The sequence below is a fragment of the Desmodus rotundus genome, chromosome X (genome assembly GCF_022682495.2).
Source record: "Desmodus rotundus isolate HL8 chromosome X, HLdesRot8A.1, whole genome shotgun sequence".
Taxonomy (NCBI): domain Eukaryota; kingdom Metazoa; phylum Chordata; class Mammalia; order Chiroptera; family Phyllostomidae; genus Desmodus; species Desmodus rotundus.
Window position 1 is genome coordinate 61347842 of NC_071400.1, and position 17316 is coordinate 61365157.

Here is a 17316-nt window from a genome sequence, read left to right on the forward strand (position 1 = left end):
TTATCTCAAATACCAGAATAAATTATTTTATTTATTTTCTTTCAGGAGCCCAACATTCAGATCGCAGCTCACTAACCTTCATCAAATACAGCAAAAAGTAGTACAAATTCATGCAAGGTCTGTGTCCTTTCTCTGGCCAGACTCCCTGGAAAAGAAGTGAGAGCATTTATCTTCTATTAAAAATCATTTTATAGCAAATTGACACCAAGAGGAGACCTTACTTCATCAACAGCTTAAAAGTAAGTCCTTACAAATATAGTCCTTTGTCTTCTGTTAACTTTACCATAACATCATTTCTTTAATGACAGGTCTCCTTTATCATTGCTTCTAAAACTATTTCGGGTAAAGACCTTTTTTTAATTTTCAAATTTGTTGCAGACCACTACTTTTGTAAAATACAATAAAAATAATTATTAAAACATGAAATTCAAGAGACATACAAAATATAAGCCCATATAATCATATCTTATTTACAGGGTGGGGCAAAAGTAGGTTTACAGTTGTTTATATGGAAAACAATACAATAATAAATAATAAAAGAATAAACTGTGCTTCCCATACTTACAACCTAGTTTTGCCCCGCCCTGTATGTATGTATGTGTTCAGAGTAAGTATAAAAGAGGAAAAGCAAAGTTATAAAAACAATGCACACTGTTCATGGAAAATGTACATATAAGCAATTAGTATAGAGAATTTCTATTATGTTTTAATATTTTTTTACTTCTGTAATTGTAAATAAACAAAAAGTTATGAGCAAAATAACAGCTGTCCGTATTAAACACCTGTAGCCACACTTCAAATGAACACCATGTACACCAATATTTAAATTGTTAACGTTAAAAATGAGCTTGCTTCATGCTTTCATAGGTTGAATCTGTTGGTTGTTTTTCTTAACATTGTATTTCTTCACTTTATTGAAAAGTTTTCTTTGAAAGCTTATTTCAAGTAGCAAGATTTTTGCTTATGATAGTCCGCTTTTGTGTCTCTTGTACCCTTGATGCTTGGAAAGTTAAAAGTTATATTGAATAAAGAAAGTTACTCACTCATACAAATTTAAAAATACAAGCAAAGCTGTCTGAAAACATTTTAATTCTTCTTATTTTATTGTTTAAATTATCCAATAGTAAAATTGACTTTCACTTTTTGGTGAATAAGTCTATGGGTTTTAACACAGGTATAGATTCATGAAACTACCACCACCAGCATACAGAACAGTTCCCAAAGCTTCCCAAACTCCCTCCTTCTATCCCTTTAATCCCTTTAACTCATATATCTAGTATGTGTATGTGTATATCCTGGAGTGTGTGTGCGTGTGTGTGTGTATACATGCACACACACACACTATATAGTTGCATTTTTGAGAATGTGATATAAATTGAATCACACAATATATAAGCTTTTGAATCTCACTTGTTTACTTGGTATAATGCCTTTAAGATTCATCCATTTTGTTGCATGTATCAATACTATATTTGTTTTATTTCTAGGTAGTAATTTGTGATACGAATGTACCACAATTTGGTTAACCATTCACTTACTGAAGGACATTTAGGTTGTTTCCATTTTTTGGCTATTACAAATAAAGCTGCTGTGAGCATTCAAATACAGATTTTGTATGAAGGTTAAGTTTTCATTTCTCTAGGTTAATACTGAGGAATGGAAACAAAGTTTGTATTTAATTTTATAAGACACTGACTACAATTCTAACACCAATTTCAGTGTGTGGGGGTTTTTCCCCAACATCAAGCAATTCTGGGACATGAACTGGGTGTCATACAATTCAACTCAATTCTGACCCTATTTTCCTGAAGTTGGCATCAGACCCCACGGGTTAAGGACTCAACAATAAGGAAAAAAAAAAAAACATCAATGTTTTAAATGGGCAAAAGATTTGAATAGATACTTTACCAAGGAAGACTCAGGAAAATCAACTCAGTCCTACAAGACAGCCCTCTCTCCACCACTTCAGATGCCAACTGCAAGTCCAGGTTCTTACCTTTGCTTCTGATCAACCAGCTGTAAATCAGAGGTTCCAGTGACCCTCCCTTGGGTTCCATTAATTTTCTAGATTGGCTCGCAGAACTGAGAGACACATGTTACTTACTAGATTGCCAGTTTATTATAAAAGATTATAAAATAAACAGCCAGACAGAAGATATGCATAGGGCAAGGTACTGGAAAAAGAGATGAGAGTTTCCATGCCCTCTCTAGGTGCATCACTCTCAGGGTACCTTCAGGCGTTCACCAACCAGGAAGCTCGCCAACCCCACCCTTTTAGGTTTTTACAGAGGCTTCATTACATAGGCATAATTTATTAAATTACTGGCCATTGGCAATTGGACTCAACCTCCACCACCACCCCCCATCAAGCAAGTAGGACTGAAAGTTCCAACCCTCTAATTACATGGTTGGCTCCACTGGCAACCAGCTCCCAACCTTAGGTGTTTTTCAAAAAGTCACCTCATTATTGTAACATTTATTGCTATCATCATAGGACATTACAAGAGTTTTAGGAGCTCTGCCAGGAATGGGATGAAGATCAAATACATATTTTTTATTTTAAATCATATATCACACCACTAAATTGTTTTCCAGAGTAGCATTACCATTGTGAATTCCCATGAACAATGTTGTTCTGCATTCTTGCCAGCATATTTGATAATTTAAAAATTGTTATTTTAGCTATTCTAATAGGTATGTAGCAGTATTTTGCTGTGGCTTTAATATGCATTTTTATAATGGTTAATGGCATTGAGCATTTTTTCACATATTTATTTGCCACTTGTATATCTTCCTTGGTAAAGTATCTATTCAAATCTTTTGCTCATTTAAAAAATTAGGTTGTTTTTTTCTTATTGTTGAGATTTGAGAGCACATTATATATTCTGAATATAAGTCCCTTGCCAGATATGTGATTGGCAAATATTTTCTCTCAGTCTGTAGCTTGTTTTTTTCATTCTTTTACCAGTGTTTTTTTTTTTTTTACAAAACAAAAGTTATTATTGTTGATAAGGTCAAATTTATCAATTTTTTAAATGAATGGTGTTTTTGGTGTCTTCTCAGAACCCTTCTCCTAACCCCAGGTCATGAACATTTTCTGTTATATTTCCTAAAAATTTTATGGTTTTGATGTTACATTTATATCTACAATCCATTTGAGTTAATTTGTATAAGTAGTAAGGCTTAGAATTGTTGCATATAGATGTCCAATTTTTCTAACACCATTTGTTGAAAAGTCTATCCTTCCTCCATTGAATGGTTTTTGTACCAAATCAATTGGGCACACTTATATGGATCTGTTTCTAGACTATTCTGTTCCATTAATTTATGAGTCTATTCCATTAACCAATACATGTTATGATTAATGCAGCTTTGCAGTAAGTTGTAAAATTGAGTAGAATTATTCTCCTAAATTTATTCTTCTTTTGCAAAATCATTTTAACTAATCTAGTACTTTCGCCTTCCCATATAAATTTCAGAATCAGCTTTCTATAGCTACAAAAACCCCCCATCATTTTGGAATTTTGATTGAAATTATAGCTCAGTTGGTTAGAGCACTGTCCCAATACACCAAGGTTCAGGGTTTGATCCCCAGTCAGGGCACATACAAGAAGCAACCAATGAATGCATAGATAAATGGAAAAACAAATCTCTCTCTCTCTCTCCCCCTCCCTCCCTCCCTCCATTCCTCCTTTTCTTTCTCTAGAATCAATAAATAAACATTTAAAAAATCTATAGATTGGGGAGAATTAAGGATTTCACTATGTTGAATCTTACAGTTCAAAAACAGTATTTCTTTCTACTTAGGTCCGCTTCAGTTCTTTCATCAGTACGTTGTAGTTTTTACCACACATGTATATGTTTTGTTACATTTACCTAAGTTTTAGATTTTTTGAGTTACTGCAAATATTATTCTTTTTAAAATTTTGATTTCCAGTTACTAATTGATAGTATATAGAATGCAATTTATTTTTAACAGCATTATTGAGATATAATTGATATACAAAGAACTGCACATATTTAATGTGTATACTTTGATGAATTGGGACATAGGAAAACACCCCATGATACCATCACCAAATCAAGGTAATAGGCATATCCAATATCTCCCAGGGTCTCTTTGTGCCTCTTAGAGGGTGTGTGTGTATTAAGACCATTTAATGGGAGATCTACCATCTTAAAACATTTTGAAGTGTACAATATCATATTGTTAACTATACAAACTGTTGTACAGCAAATCTCTAGAACTGACTCATCTAAAATAACTGAAACACCATACCCTTTGAATACCAACTCGACATTTCTTCTACCCCACCTTCTGGCAACCACTATTACATTCTCTGCTTCAATGAGAATTTAAGACTATTGAACTTCTGGCCAAGATGGAGGTGTACATAGATATGCTTTGCTACCTCGAACAACTGAAAGAAGGACAAAAACAAATTTAAAAACAAAAGAACAACCAGAACTGCCAGAAAATCAAACCGTATGGAAGTCTGACAACCAAGGAGTTAAAGAAGAAACATTCATCCAGATTGGTAGGAGGGACAGAGATAGACAGCTGGGGCAGAGAGAACACGGTGCAAGGCAGTGGACCAATGCCAGTGAGGTGGCGACTGGCAGACCAGGGCAGGCAAGGCTGCAGCTGGCAGACTGGGCGGTCTCACATTTGGGTGAGGATAAAATGGGAGAAACAACTGAGGAGCAAGACAGACCACACAACCCAGAGTTCCCGCACAGGGAAATAAAGCCTCAAAAGCTCTGGTAGTAAAAACCTGTGAAGGTTGTGGTGGTGGGAGAAACTCCCAGCCTCACAGGAGAGTCTGTTGGAGAGTCCCCCAGGGTCCTAGAAGGTATACAAGCCCACCTACCTGGAAATCTGCACCAGAAGGGCCCAATTTGTTTGTGGGTAGTGGGGGAAGTGACTGAAAGCCACCCAAGAGCCAAGCGAGTGGAATTGTTCCCTCTCAGAGCCCTCCCCTACACACAGTGCCACAACACAGCTACGTGGGTTGCCCCACCCTGGTGAATACCTAAGGCTCCACCACTTACTACATAACACACATGCTGAGACAAAAAATATATATATGGCCCAAATGAAAGAACAGATCAAAACTACAAAAAGAGAACTAAGTGATGAAGACATAGCCAACCTATGAGATACAGAGCTCAAAACAATGGTAATCAGCATCTCAGAGAAATGGTTGAGTATGGTTGCAAAATAGAGGAAGAACTGAAGGCTATGCAAAGTGAAATATAGGAAAATGTACAGGGAACCAACAGTGACAGGAAGGAAACTGGGACGCAAATCAACGATTTGGAGCAGAAGGAAGAAAGAAACATCCAGCCAGAAAAGAATGAAGAAACAAGAATTCAAAAAAATGAGGAGAGGCTTAGGAACCTCTGGGACAACTTCAAACATTCCAACATCCAAATCATAGGGGCACCAGAAGGAGAAGAGGAAGAGCAAAAAATTGAAAACTTATTTGAACAAATAATGAAGGAGACTTCCCTAATCTGGCAAAGGAAATAGACTTCCAGGAAGTCCAGGAAGCTCAGAGAGTCCCAAAGAAGATGGACCAAAAGAAGCACACACCAAGGCACATCATAATTACATTACCCAAGATTAAAGATAAAGAGAGAATCTTAAAAGCAGCAAGAGAAAAGGAGACAGTTACCTACAAAGGAGTTCAGGTGAATATCAGGTAATTTCTCAAAAGAAATCTTGCAGGCAAGAACGGGCTGAAAGAAAGTATTCCAAATCATGAAAGGCAAGGACCTACATCCAAGATGACTCTATCCAGCAAAGCTATCGTTTAGAATGGAAGGGCAGATAAAGTGCTTCCCATATAAGGTCAAGTTAAAGGAGTTCATCATCACCAAGCCCTTATTAAATGAAATGTTAAAGGGACTTATCTAAGAAAAAGAAGCTGATCAAAAATATGAACAGTAAAGTGACTACAAACTCACAACTATCAAAAACTGAACCTAAAATATAGACAAAAACAAACTAAGCAAACAACTAGAACAGGAACAAAATCACAGAAATGAAGATCACATGGAGGGTTATCAGTTGGAAGAGGGAGGGGCAGAATGGGGAAAAAGGTACAGGGAATAAGAAGCATAAATGATAGGTACAAAATAGACAGGGGGAGTTTAAAAATAGTATGGGAAACAGAAAAGCCAAAGAACTTACATGTGCGACCCGTGGACATGGTGGGGGAATGCTGGGGGGGGGGCAGGGCATGCAGGGTGGAAGGGAATAAAGGGGAGAAAAAAATGGGACAACTGTAATAGCATAATCAATAAAATATATTTTTAAAAATTGCAGGGATAGGTAGTACCGTATCTTCCCATAAATTCCCAGATTCGTAACTGGGACAAAATAAAGTCCAGTGAAGCTGAATTCACCATTAAAAATTTAAGATTAAGATAGATTATACAACGTTTCTTCTGTAATTTAGTTTATACTATGAAACTATAAATTAAAAGAAGACAATTCAAATTAAGATTATTTTTAAAATAACAACATAAACATAAACAAATGCTTATTTTCTCAGATTTTTATATGCTTTTGGGTTAGAGATGACAAACTAACCTCCCAAAGTAGTCTGTACACCATTGATCACACACTTGGTCATGTCCACCTTCATGCAGCTTTCAAGAAACCTAACACGAAATTTATAAAAGGCACTACTGGGATAGTCCACAGGGTATTTGAAGTGGAAAGCGACAGTGGTTTAAGAGGAGAGACATAATTCAAGAAGTTGGCTTTTCTTGACCGTGAAAGTGCAGTATGGCAACATAGGGTGGGCATTTGTTCCTTTAAGAAACTAGATTATTCTCCTTTTTATGGGCATGATGCTAGAGAAAGGGAGCCTCTTACACATTAAAGAACATAAATACTATCTTTTATTAATAGACCCAGATACTTCCCTCCTTATTTCCTCTCATTCCTACCCTTTCTTACACTTACCTTCTCTACAAACCAGCAGGGTTCCAACGAGGCCTGAATTCAGGTCTTTCACCAGGTCTACATGAGAAAAATAGGAGTAGGTGAGACACGGTGGGTCTGAGGCCATTGGACCATTCTCTTTCAGGACCTGCCAGACGTAGGTGTGAGTTTCACCAGGAATGACTTTATCATCTTCCTTCTCCCTTTTCATGGTCTGATCCTCATATTCAGCACCTAAAGCAAGAATGCATAAAATTGTCATTTTTATGCCCATTGTCCACTCAGGGAAACATATCAAGTTTATTGTCACCAGTAGATTCTACACAAGAAACAGACTTTCTGCAACTTAATTTAGAAGACTAGCAAGGAGCAGCTATAAATGGGGAGAAGCCTCATGTACTCCAGGGGAGTTCTAGACCACTAATGCAAACATAAGTGGTTGACTGTTTCTCAATGAGACCTCCACACTCTAACCAACTATTTGCTTTTATTATTGCATATTTTAACCTAACTGAAATCAGTTTAACTCAACAGACACATATTGGGTATGTACTTTGCCTCAGACTCTTTAGTAAGCACTGGGGAGGGTCAGGGAAGGAGAAGATACAGAGATTTTTTAAAAAGATTTTATTTATTTTTAGAGAGAAGAGGAGGGAGGGAGGGAGAAAGAGAGGGGGAGAAACAATGTATGGTTGCCTCTCATGTGTCCCCAACTGGGGACCTGGCCCGCAACCCAGGTATGTGCCCTGACTGGGAATTGAACTAGCAACCCTTTGATTTGCAGGCTGTCACTCAATCCACTGAGCCACACCATTCAGGGCTAGATACAGCCATTTTTAAAAATGTTTTTAACTTGGTTCTCTCTAGAGGGGCAGATCGCATAAGGGGCAGATATCTTCTGTCTTTCCTGTCTTTAGCGATATTAAATTTGATCCCTGGATTAGCCTGATACTTCTATTGTAAATTGAGCACTGTATGTGTTCATTGCTAGTGAAGTGTCATTGCATCTAAGTCTTCTATTACTTCTATTGAAACATTTTACTAGTAACTAACCATAGCTTTATAATGGTCCTTGAAGTTCCACAGCAGCAAAAGCATTCAGGGTACTCTTCAGTTGTACCCCATCTTATCCCACAATATTTGTACACCATCTCCAACACAGCAGCGCAAGGGACCCCTGTACTGCCCCTCTTCTGCCAATATTTTTACTACAAATTCTCAGCAGCCAAAGGCCACCCCCAAAGTCCAGATGGGTGGTCCCCACTATAAAGTCAGCCTCTCTGGGGTATAGAGAAACCCCCTCCAGTGGGGACTAGGGACAACTGGTTTCATCGATAAGCAACAGCAGACCAATACCTGTGCTTGGAAAAGCTTGGTGGACATTTAGAAAAACCTAGTGGCACCTGGGGACAGAGAGTGTGGTTCATCTGTCTATGTGATTGTGGGTCAGTATGAAGTTCTGGATAATGGATATGTTTGAATAGGGAGGGAGGGGATCATGGAGGGGTACTGAAGGGGCTTCAACTATATCTATAATGTTAAATTAATAAAGATGGCCAAATGTTAAGTTTTGGCAAAGTAAGGTGATGAGCACATGTTTGTTTGCAATATTATTTCCTATAATTTTCTTTGTTTGAAATATTTAATTAAGAAAAGAATACCCTTTTTCTTAATACTAAGGTTGGGAGAGGGGTATAAGAGGTTTGATGAGAGGCCAAGAATGTGTGAAAGAGTATAGCCTTCTTGGGGAGAAGGACAGTGAATGGATTGGGAGAAACGTAGCATTAGGACGGTCAGGCAGTGCTGAGGAACCACTTCAGGTAAGATATTATGAACTTAGTGATACAACTCTATTTGGTTGTGTGATTTTTATTTCAGTTATGCTATTCACTTTGATGGCTAGCAGAATAGGTGATGAACAGATTTAGCCAGGGTAGAGGTTTAGCCAAGTGAACAGAATTCAGATCAAGGAGGCCAGGAACTTGAGAATGCATGTAAGGGAACCATGGTTGTGATGAGCCGGGGCATTTAAACTGCGCAAGGAGGGAAATGAAAAATTAAGGGGCAAAGTGATGGTGAAAAAAATGAAGGATCAGTGGGTGGTAGGTCTGAATGAGAATAAAGAGTTTTTGGAGTGGGCAGTAAGAGAATGAGAGCTGAAAAAAATAGGAGATGATACTCAAAATGTTGAAGGCTTGAACTTGAAATTTCAGGGGCTGTACAAGCTGCTAATAACAATGTTTATCCTTTAATGAAGACAAAGTTGATTGTGAAGACCAAGTGAAGTAAGTGGTGCTTGGGAAAAAGCACTGTGCACAGCCCTTAAAGTTTACATACCTACTTAATGTGTATTTCGTTTGGATATTTCTGCCTCCATCAGTCTTTTCTGAACTTATATATCAGCCACCTACAAATTCTAAGTAGAATGTGTTTTGTGTAATTTTCATCTTCTATTATACAAGGAAAAACACTGTTCACACATTTGAGACTTCAGGGAGTCTGACTGTCTGCTTCCAATGTGCCTTTTGCATGGAAGATAACCTAAGGAGTATACTGAAAAAACAGAAATCCACTTCTGAAAGGAAGTCATTTTATCCCTTGAGCCAGTCAAAGCCTTTTTAAGTGCTTGTAGGTTTGAGATACACAATAAAAAGAGAAAAGTTGAGTAGGAAATCATGGGACTTCCTGTTGAGAAAACTGAATAACCATCGTAAATGTAATGGTGTAAACAGCCACTATTATATCATGCTCACTGATTCTGTGGGTCAAGAATTCAGACAGGACACAGGCAAGATGGTTGCTCTGCTCCATGATGTCCAGGGCATCACCTGGCATAACTCAAATAGCTGAAGAATGGAATCATCTGGAGGCTTTTTTCACTCACATATCTAGTAACTGGGCTGCAATGACTTGAAAACTGGATGCAGCTGGGACTGTTGACCAGAGCATCTACACATGGCCTTTCTATTTGACTTTTGCTTTCTCACAGTATGGAAACCTTAGGGACTAAGGCTTCCTACATGGAATCTCAGGATTCCAAGAGTTAATGTTCCCACAAACAAGTTAGAAGAAGCATGTTTTTTTATGACTCAGCCTCAGAAGTCACATGACATACACTATTGGTCAAAACAGTTACAAGCCCACTGCAGACTAAAGGGGAAGAATATAGATTCTTGCTTTTGATGGGAGGTGTGTCAAGGTACCTGCTACCATGTCTTAAAACCACCACACCAGGGCATTGTGAAAACGAGCAACCTTTGTGTGTTGAAGTTGACAGGTGTCTCAGCAATCAACGTACTCTCAGTAACCAAGAGTGTTGGGTACTTTATACAAAGACCTTGTGGTTAGGGGCCATGGGAATTGTGTCTCCACCTTCCACCCCAATCCTAATCCTTTTGTGTCCTCTGATGTCTGTCTATGGCTTTTTATCTGCATCCTCCCTCTGCCTCTGCCGCACTGTCTGTCCTAGATAACCCTCTATTCACCCCCCTGCAGCTGGTGGGTCAGCCTTGCCCCTGGCCTGGCCCAGGCCCCTGGATGCTAGCCTGCTCAGACATCCCAAATTCCTGTGTCCAGTAGGAGTTGCAACACATTCTGAGCCCACATGCCAGAGATTTTTGTTGGTCTCAGTCCTGGAGGGCCACAGCTTAGTGACCCCTGGGCACAACTGTTCCAACACAATCCAAATGCTGTGCTTTAGGGGCTACTCCACCCTACTCTCTGGTGCCTTCAGCTATTTATCCTTTGCCTGATCTCTACTCAGCAGCTTTGTGTTGATACTTCTTGAGTTGTGTGTCCGCATGCTGTCCTTCAGATCTCCCTCAAAGTTTTTCAGCTCTGGCTCCTTTCACAGACACTTCATGTGAACTATCTTGGATTAAATCATGTGCTTTTATATTCTATTAGCCAAACCACATCATATGATTAAGCCCAACATCAATATGGTGGGGAAACGTACTCCTACTCTAGGGTAGGGGATGACTATTTGCCGAACAGTAATACACTTTACCAGAGTTGGCTTGGGAGATAAAAACTACAGGCTTGCAAAGCCATAGAGATACAAAGAATATCAGCGGTTGCCTGGGACCGGGAGCAGGAATGAGGCTTGAACTGCAAAGGGAGACCTTCTTGAAGTGCCAGAAGTATCATAAAGCTAGATTGTGCTGATGACTACACAACTGTCTAAATTTACTAAAAGACATCAAACTACCTTAAATGGGTAACCTTTGTGGTATTTAATTTGTACCTCAATAAAGCTGTTTAAAAATGCTACGAGGTAGTCATATACAAAAGTTAATTTGAGATGGATCACAGACCTCAATGTGAAGGGTACAATAATAACACTTCTAGAGGGAAGCACAGAAGAAACTCTCCATGACTTTGGGACAGGCAAATGTCTTAACAGGACACAAAGCTCTAAAATAAAAGGTAAATGTGATACATTTTTGTGTTTCATTAAATGTTGAACCTTCCATGCTTCATTAAGAACTTCTGTTTACCAAAAAAAAAAAAAAAGACAGTGAAAATTCAACCCTCAGACTAGAAAAAGATAAGCAAATATTTGTATCTGTCATGACATTTATAGTCAGAATATATAAAGAACCTCTACAAATCAAGAAGAAAATGATAAACAACTCATTGGTTTTCAACAGGACAAACACTGCAACACTTGATCAGATACTTTACCAAAAGATATTAGAAAGGTCAACAAACATATAAACTGATATTCAACATCATCACAGATTTACTTAACAATATGGGACCCCCAGATTAGTATAAGAAGGGCATAAGCTTGTGGATCATAACATAAAAATATAAAGGCTTGTGATGGGACATAAATCACATGGGCATTATGCCATCACCTCAGTGTTGTTCCTGGGCAGAACCACTGTAGATGCCCTGTGAGAGATTAGATCACCCATTTTCCCAGACCTCACCTGGATTGGGGTAGAAAAGAGTCATCTCTATGCTCAGTCCCCAGCTGCAAAGTTGTGAGAACCATGGCCTCTCTAAAATGCCCCTAGATTTGTTCTAGAAGCTCCCAAGTGTATAAACCTCATGGAAGTAGCCAGCCAGGCTCTAGCCAGAACCTGGGATGACTTCTCCTCTTTATTACCTGCCCATCCTGTATCCTTCCCCCAATCCAGGTCGGCCCTGGCCACATGAGTGCAATCCGGAAAAGGCCTTCCAATTTCAGAAGGAGAAATTAGTCAACATGTGAGCACAGTTAGGCTGTGCAACATAGGGCCTGTGCTCTAATAATTTATTAATGATTTCCTGGAATCTTCTTGATCTATATATGTTATAATCTATCTGGACAATATCATAGTCAATTGTGGCACCCTCTTCACTCCCTTCCTGAACTATGAAATTTAAGGAGTAGATAGTTGAAGTGGGGACTTTGGCCAAACAGGTCATTTGTTTTATCAAGGTCAGCTTGTGCTTCTGCTATTTGGCTCTCATCACATGGTGGCAACCATATTTAGAAATTGGGAGTAGGAGAAGGAGAGGAAATATCTGAAAAGTCAGAATCTAAGGAAGAAGGAGAATTCTGTTTCAACTTTATACCATGAGTCTTGACTGTTCCCTAGGAAGTTTCCTGGGCATAGGAAGGCAGATGAAGTGGGCATTTTAGAATCTGTTGCCTGGCTCCCTATGGGAAAACAGAGGACCAAATCAAAACTTTGGGGATGAGACTAAAATGACAATATTCTTAACTTCATGAAATGGGCCTAGGTTTGAATTCCAATTCTACTGTTCACTAGTTGCATGACCTTATACTCAATATTCTTCTATATCTAGATGACAGGACAATAGGAGGACATTTGACTCACCTTCAGAAGCTTTCCAGTAGGATACACCGACAGCATGAAGACTGACAGCATGAGAAGCCATGTTTTTAAGTGTAATGAGTACTGTGTCATAAACCTCAGCCCGGATGGTAGGACCCAGCAGACCTGCAAGAATGAGATGGTTTCCAAAGGTCACTTGGATGGTGTCACTCCAGAAAACCTATTGTTATGAAAGTCATGGGCAAAGTCAAAGCGAAGAAGCATGCCCCTATGATTATTGATAAAAAGTAGTTAAATGAATTAATATAGAAACTGCTGTCATCAGCTCAACCTCATGGTTGTTCTGAGGACAGAGTTCTGGCAATTCATTCAATGCATTCATTCATTTAACTAATACTAGTTAGAGTTCCTACTATATCCTAGAAACTGTCTTAGGGAGTGGAGATGCAGTAGTCGGTAAGACATCATGGAGATCACATTTGAGAGACATTAAGCACATAAAGAAATAAACAAGAAAGTTCCAGGTTATAAATACTAGAAAATATGGTGATATGCTAGAAAATGATGAGGCTGGAGGTGAAAGATACTTTAAGTATAGTCATCAGGAAGGACCTCTCTGAGGATGTAGCATTTTAGCAGAGATACAAGTTATAAAAAAAGCAAGACTTGCAAAGATCTGGTGGAAGAGCATTCAACACAGATAAAATAAATGCAAAAGTCCTGAGACAGGAATAAGCTTCACATAGTTGAATACATGTGGTTGAAACAAGCAGGGGAGTAACAGAAAATAAGGCAGGCAGGGAACATAACATGTAGGACTTTGTAGGCCATGGGAGTTTGGAGGAATTTAGAATTTATAAGAAGCAAGCAAAAAAAAAAAGAGAGAGAGAGAGAAAAAAATGAAAAAAAAAAAAAAACCAAAGAAGTAAGCAGACTTAGGACTTGTTTTGGAGGAAGAGTCGACAAGACTTGCTGATGGATTGGATGTTGGAGATAGAAAAAAAAGAGAGAGGATCCAGGGGTGACTGCTGTGATTTTGGTTTGTGCAACTGGTAGTCAGGCTGTGATACAGAAAATTAAGAGAGAAATCCAGACTCCTGACTTACAGACATATTAAGTATAAGATACCTAGAAATGGCTTATTGAATGAACTGAATTCAGTGGGATGAAAATATGAAATGCTTTATTTTTCATTGCATTAGGTGGAATTTCCCTTTCTTGCAATTTGAAAAATTCTCAATTTTTTACAGTAACCTTTACATATCAACAGTATAATTTTTAGGTACTAATAAGTCCAGTCCAGTCTAATACAAAACTTTTGATCTCCCCTGCAATTTAAGGGTTCCTCCCTCCTCCAGCTAAGTTCTGACAGGCACAGAAAACTTAATGGGAAAAAGGTTGTTTGGTTGGTAGTTTCACTGGTTTTCACCTTTGTCTCCTAATCCTTCTCCCCCACTCACCTTACTGACTCTTGACCCTCTAAGGTTGGAGCTAGTGCGAAAAAGAACAAGGATGAAAAAAGAAGTGTGATGACAAGATCTTTCTTAGAAGGAGCAGTGGCAAAGTGGCTTTGGTACCCCCTAGTTGTGGCACATGCCAAAATTCTGGCTCTTTCTTTCTTAGGGAACTTACATGTGTTCTTTGGAGATTCTCTCCCTTCAAATATATGTGTACCCCACTCTACCACCCCCTGGCATGAGATATGTCTTCTCCACTTGTCATTTGTATCTCTCCTCTCACTTCTTGTTTCTGGCAATACAATCACATTGTATAACTTTTTTCTGTTGGGGTCACCTAGCTCTGGAAGGAAGACCTCTCAGACAAGGTCTTCTTGACACAAATCTTGTCCTGTGACCTTCCTGGCTTCACACCTAACAGTGGAAGTACAGTTAACTTCTGCTATAGCCTACTCTCCTTATTATGCCATTATGGGAAGTTCCCTCAAGACTCTGGCCTTAAAGGTTTTTCCAAATAAAACCAGGCACTAGTCCACTAGTCATTTTCTCCTAAACTCCAGAGGTCCTATTTCAAGTCTTCTAAATAATTCTCCTGAAGCCTCCCTCACTATAGCTTGATATGAGGGGGAAGCCTCCCTCCCCTCATGGGTAGGGGACATACGAAACATGAAAAATCTTTTCCAAAGAAATTCTCAAATCTAAACGCTTTTATAAGTTCCTAGCTTTTGTATATATAGGCTGGTGGTGCATGAGAGGCAAAGGGTGGCAAAACCAATTTTGGACCACAACCTGAATGAACAAGTCCTAAATAGATGGGCTGATGTCTCTCTTTAGAATTTGGGGATGCTTGTCACCTATAAGTTTAAGCAATAATTCTAAGGTAGAAAATGTCTCATCTTAATGTCTTGTTACATGCTTATTTGACATCTAAGTGAAGGTATCAAGCAAGCAGTCTGAACAGAAGATATAAGCTTGGGAGTTATTAGCATAGAGATATTTTAAAGCTATGAGACTGGACAAGATCATCTAGAGATTGAAGGTTGAGAGAAAAGAAAAAAAAACAAACTCAGGTCCAAGACCCAGAGCACTCCAGTAAATAGAGAATAAGCAGAGGAGGAGAGTCCAGCAAAAAGATTGAGAACATTCAGCCAAGGTATTTCCCTGAGATGTGGTAGTAGGGAAAAACATTTTCTTTGGCAGCTGTTCACTTCAACTGCAGGCCCAAGAGTGATAAATCCTCTCTTGGAAATAAGACACTCAGTTTTATAATAAGCAGTCAATATTTCTTTCATTACCCATCCATGGTGGCCTGGGCTTGGTAATGTTGAAAAGGTGATCTGTGAACTCTATAAAGACAGTCTTTTTGTACATGACTGAGGTGCTGAGTGGGAAAGATTTTGGCACTCCAGGAGGAAACCTGTGTGAAGAAAGGAAAAAGTCATTCATTTAGTAGACTTTCTTTGAACCCACTTGGAAAGGAAGCTGGAAGTAATGTTTCCACCCCACTCTCCTTGACTGTTAAAGCAAATCGGAAGTTGTATATGAATTCCTACTATAGACTGAATGTTTCTGTGCAGAGCACTCATGAATGGGATTAGTGCCTTATAAAAGAAACCATAGAGAGATCTCTCACCTCTTTCACCATATGAAGTTACAGTAAAAATATGACCATCTATGAACTAGGAAAAGGGCCTTTACCAGATACCAAATCAGTACTTTCATCTTGGACTTCCACCTTCCAGAACTGTGTGAAATAAATGACTGCTGCTTATAAGCAACCCAGTCTGTGGTATTTTGTTATAGTAGCCTGAACTGACTAATATGATCCCTAACATCTATGAAAGCAAAACCCTCTTTTTTAAAGTCATCTGATACCTTAGGTTCCATATGAAAAGATAAATCATAAAATTGATACCCATACACTGAATCAGCCAAAAAAAAAAATCTTTTACCAAAATAATAACTACAGCATTCTTCAATTTCATCTTTAAAACAGACTAAAATGGGAAATTTTGGCCAAGATGGAGGCATAGGTAATTACACTTTTCCTTCTCACAAAACCAAAAAAAAGACAACAACAAATTTAAAAACAAAAATTAACCAGAACTGCCAGAAAATCAAACTGTATGGAAGTCTGACAACCAAGGAGTAAAGAAGAAACATTTATCCAGACCAGTAATAGGGGATGGAGATGGGCAGCTGGGATAGAGAGGACTCATGGCAAGGCGGTAGCTGCAGGACCAGGTGATCCCACATTTGTGTGTAGGTAAACTGGGAGGAACAACTGGGGAGCGAGACAGACCACGCAACCCAGGGCTCCAGTGCAGGGAAATAAAACCTCAAAAGCTCTGGCAATAAAAACCTGTGAGGGTTGTGATGGTGGGAGAAACTCCCAGCCTCACAGGAGAGTATGTTGGGGAGACCCACAGGGACCTAGAATGTACACAAATCACCCAGGAGTCAGCACCAGAAGGGCCCACTTTGCTTCTGAGTAGTGGGGGAAGTGACTGAAAGCCAGTCAAAAGCTGAGTAACTCTTTTACCCCTCTCCCACATATAGCCCGACAACACTGCTATGTGGGTTGCCCCGCCCTGAGGAATACCTAAGGCTCTGCCACTTACTACGTAACAGGCATGCTGAAAAAAAAAAAAATATATATATATATATATGGCCTAAATGAAAGAACAGATCAAAACTCCAAAAATATAACAAAGCAATGAATAGATAACCAAACTATCTGATGCAGAATGCAAAACACTGGTAATCAGAATGCTCACAGAGATGGTTGAGTATGGTTGCAAAATGGAGGAAGAACTGAAGGCTATGCAAAGTGAAATAAAGGAAAATGTACAGGGAACGAACAGTGGCAGGAAGTAAATTGGGACCCAAATCAAAATTTGGACTAGAAGGAAGAAATAAACATCCAACCAGAACAGAATGAAGAAACAAGAATTCAAAAAAATGAGGAGAGGCTTAGGAACCTCTGGGACAACTTCAAACATTCCAACATCCAAGTCATAGGGGTGCCAGTACGAGAGAAGGAAGAGCAAAAAATTAAACACTTATTTGAAAACATAATGAAGGAAAAGTTCCGTACACTGGCAAAGGAAAT

At 38.8% G+C, this 17316-nt stretch overlaps 1 protein-coding gene across 3 annotated transcripts in view; it reads right to left on the reverse strand.

The window, feature by feature from the left end:
• F8 (coagulation factor VIII) overlaps positions 1–17316 on the reverse strand; it is a 202747-nt gene that overhangs the window by 153574 nt on the left and 31857 nt on the right. For all 3 annotated transcript variants that reach the window (XM_053917164.1, XM_053917165.1, XM_024564370.3), the window contains 4 exons: positions 15500–15621; positions 12790–12912; positions 6977–7189; positions 77–145 (listed from right to left, as the gene is read on the reverse strand). In XM_053917164.1, the coding sequence (XP_053773139.1) occupies positions 77–145; positions 6977–7189; positions 12790–12912; positions 15500–15575 (481 nt within the window). In that variant the 5' untranslated portion in view covers positions 15576–15621. The remainder of the gene's footprint in view (positions 1–76; positions 146–6976; positions 7190–12789; positions 12913–15499; positions 15622–17316) is intronic.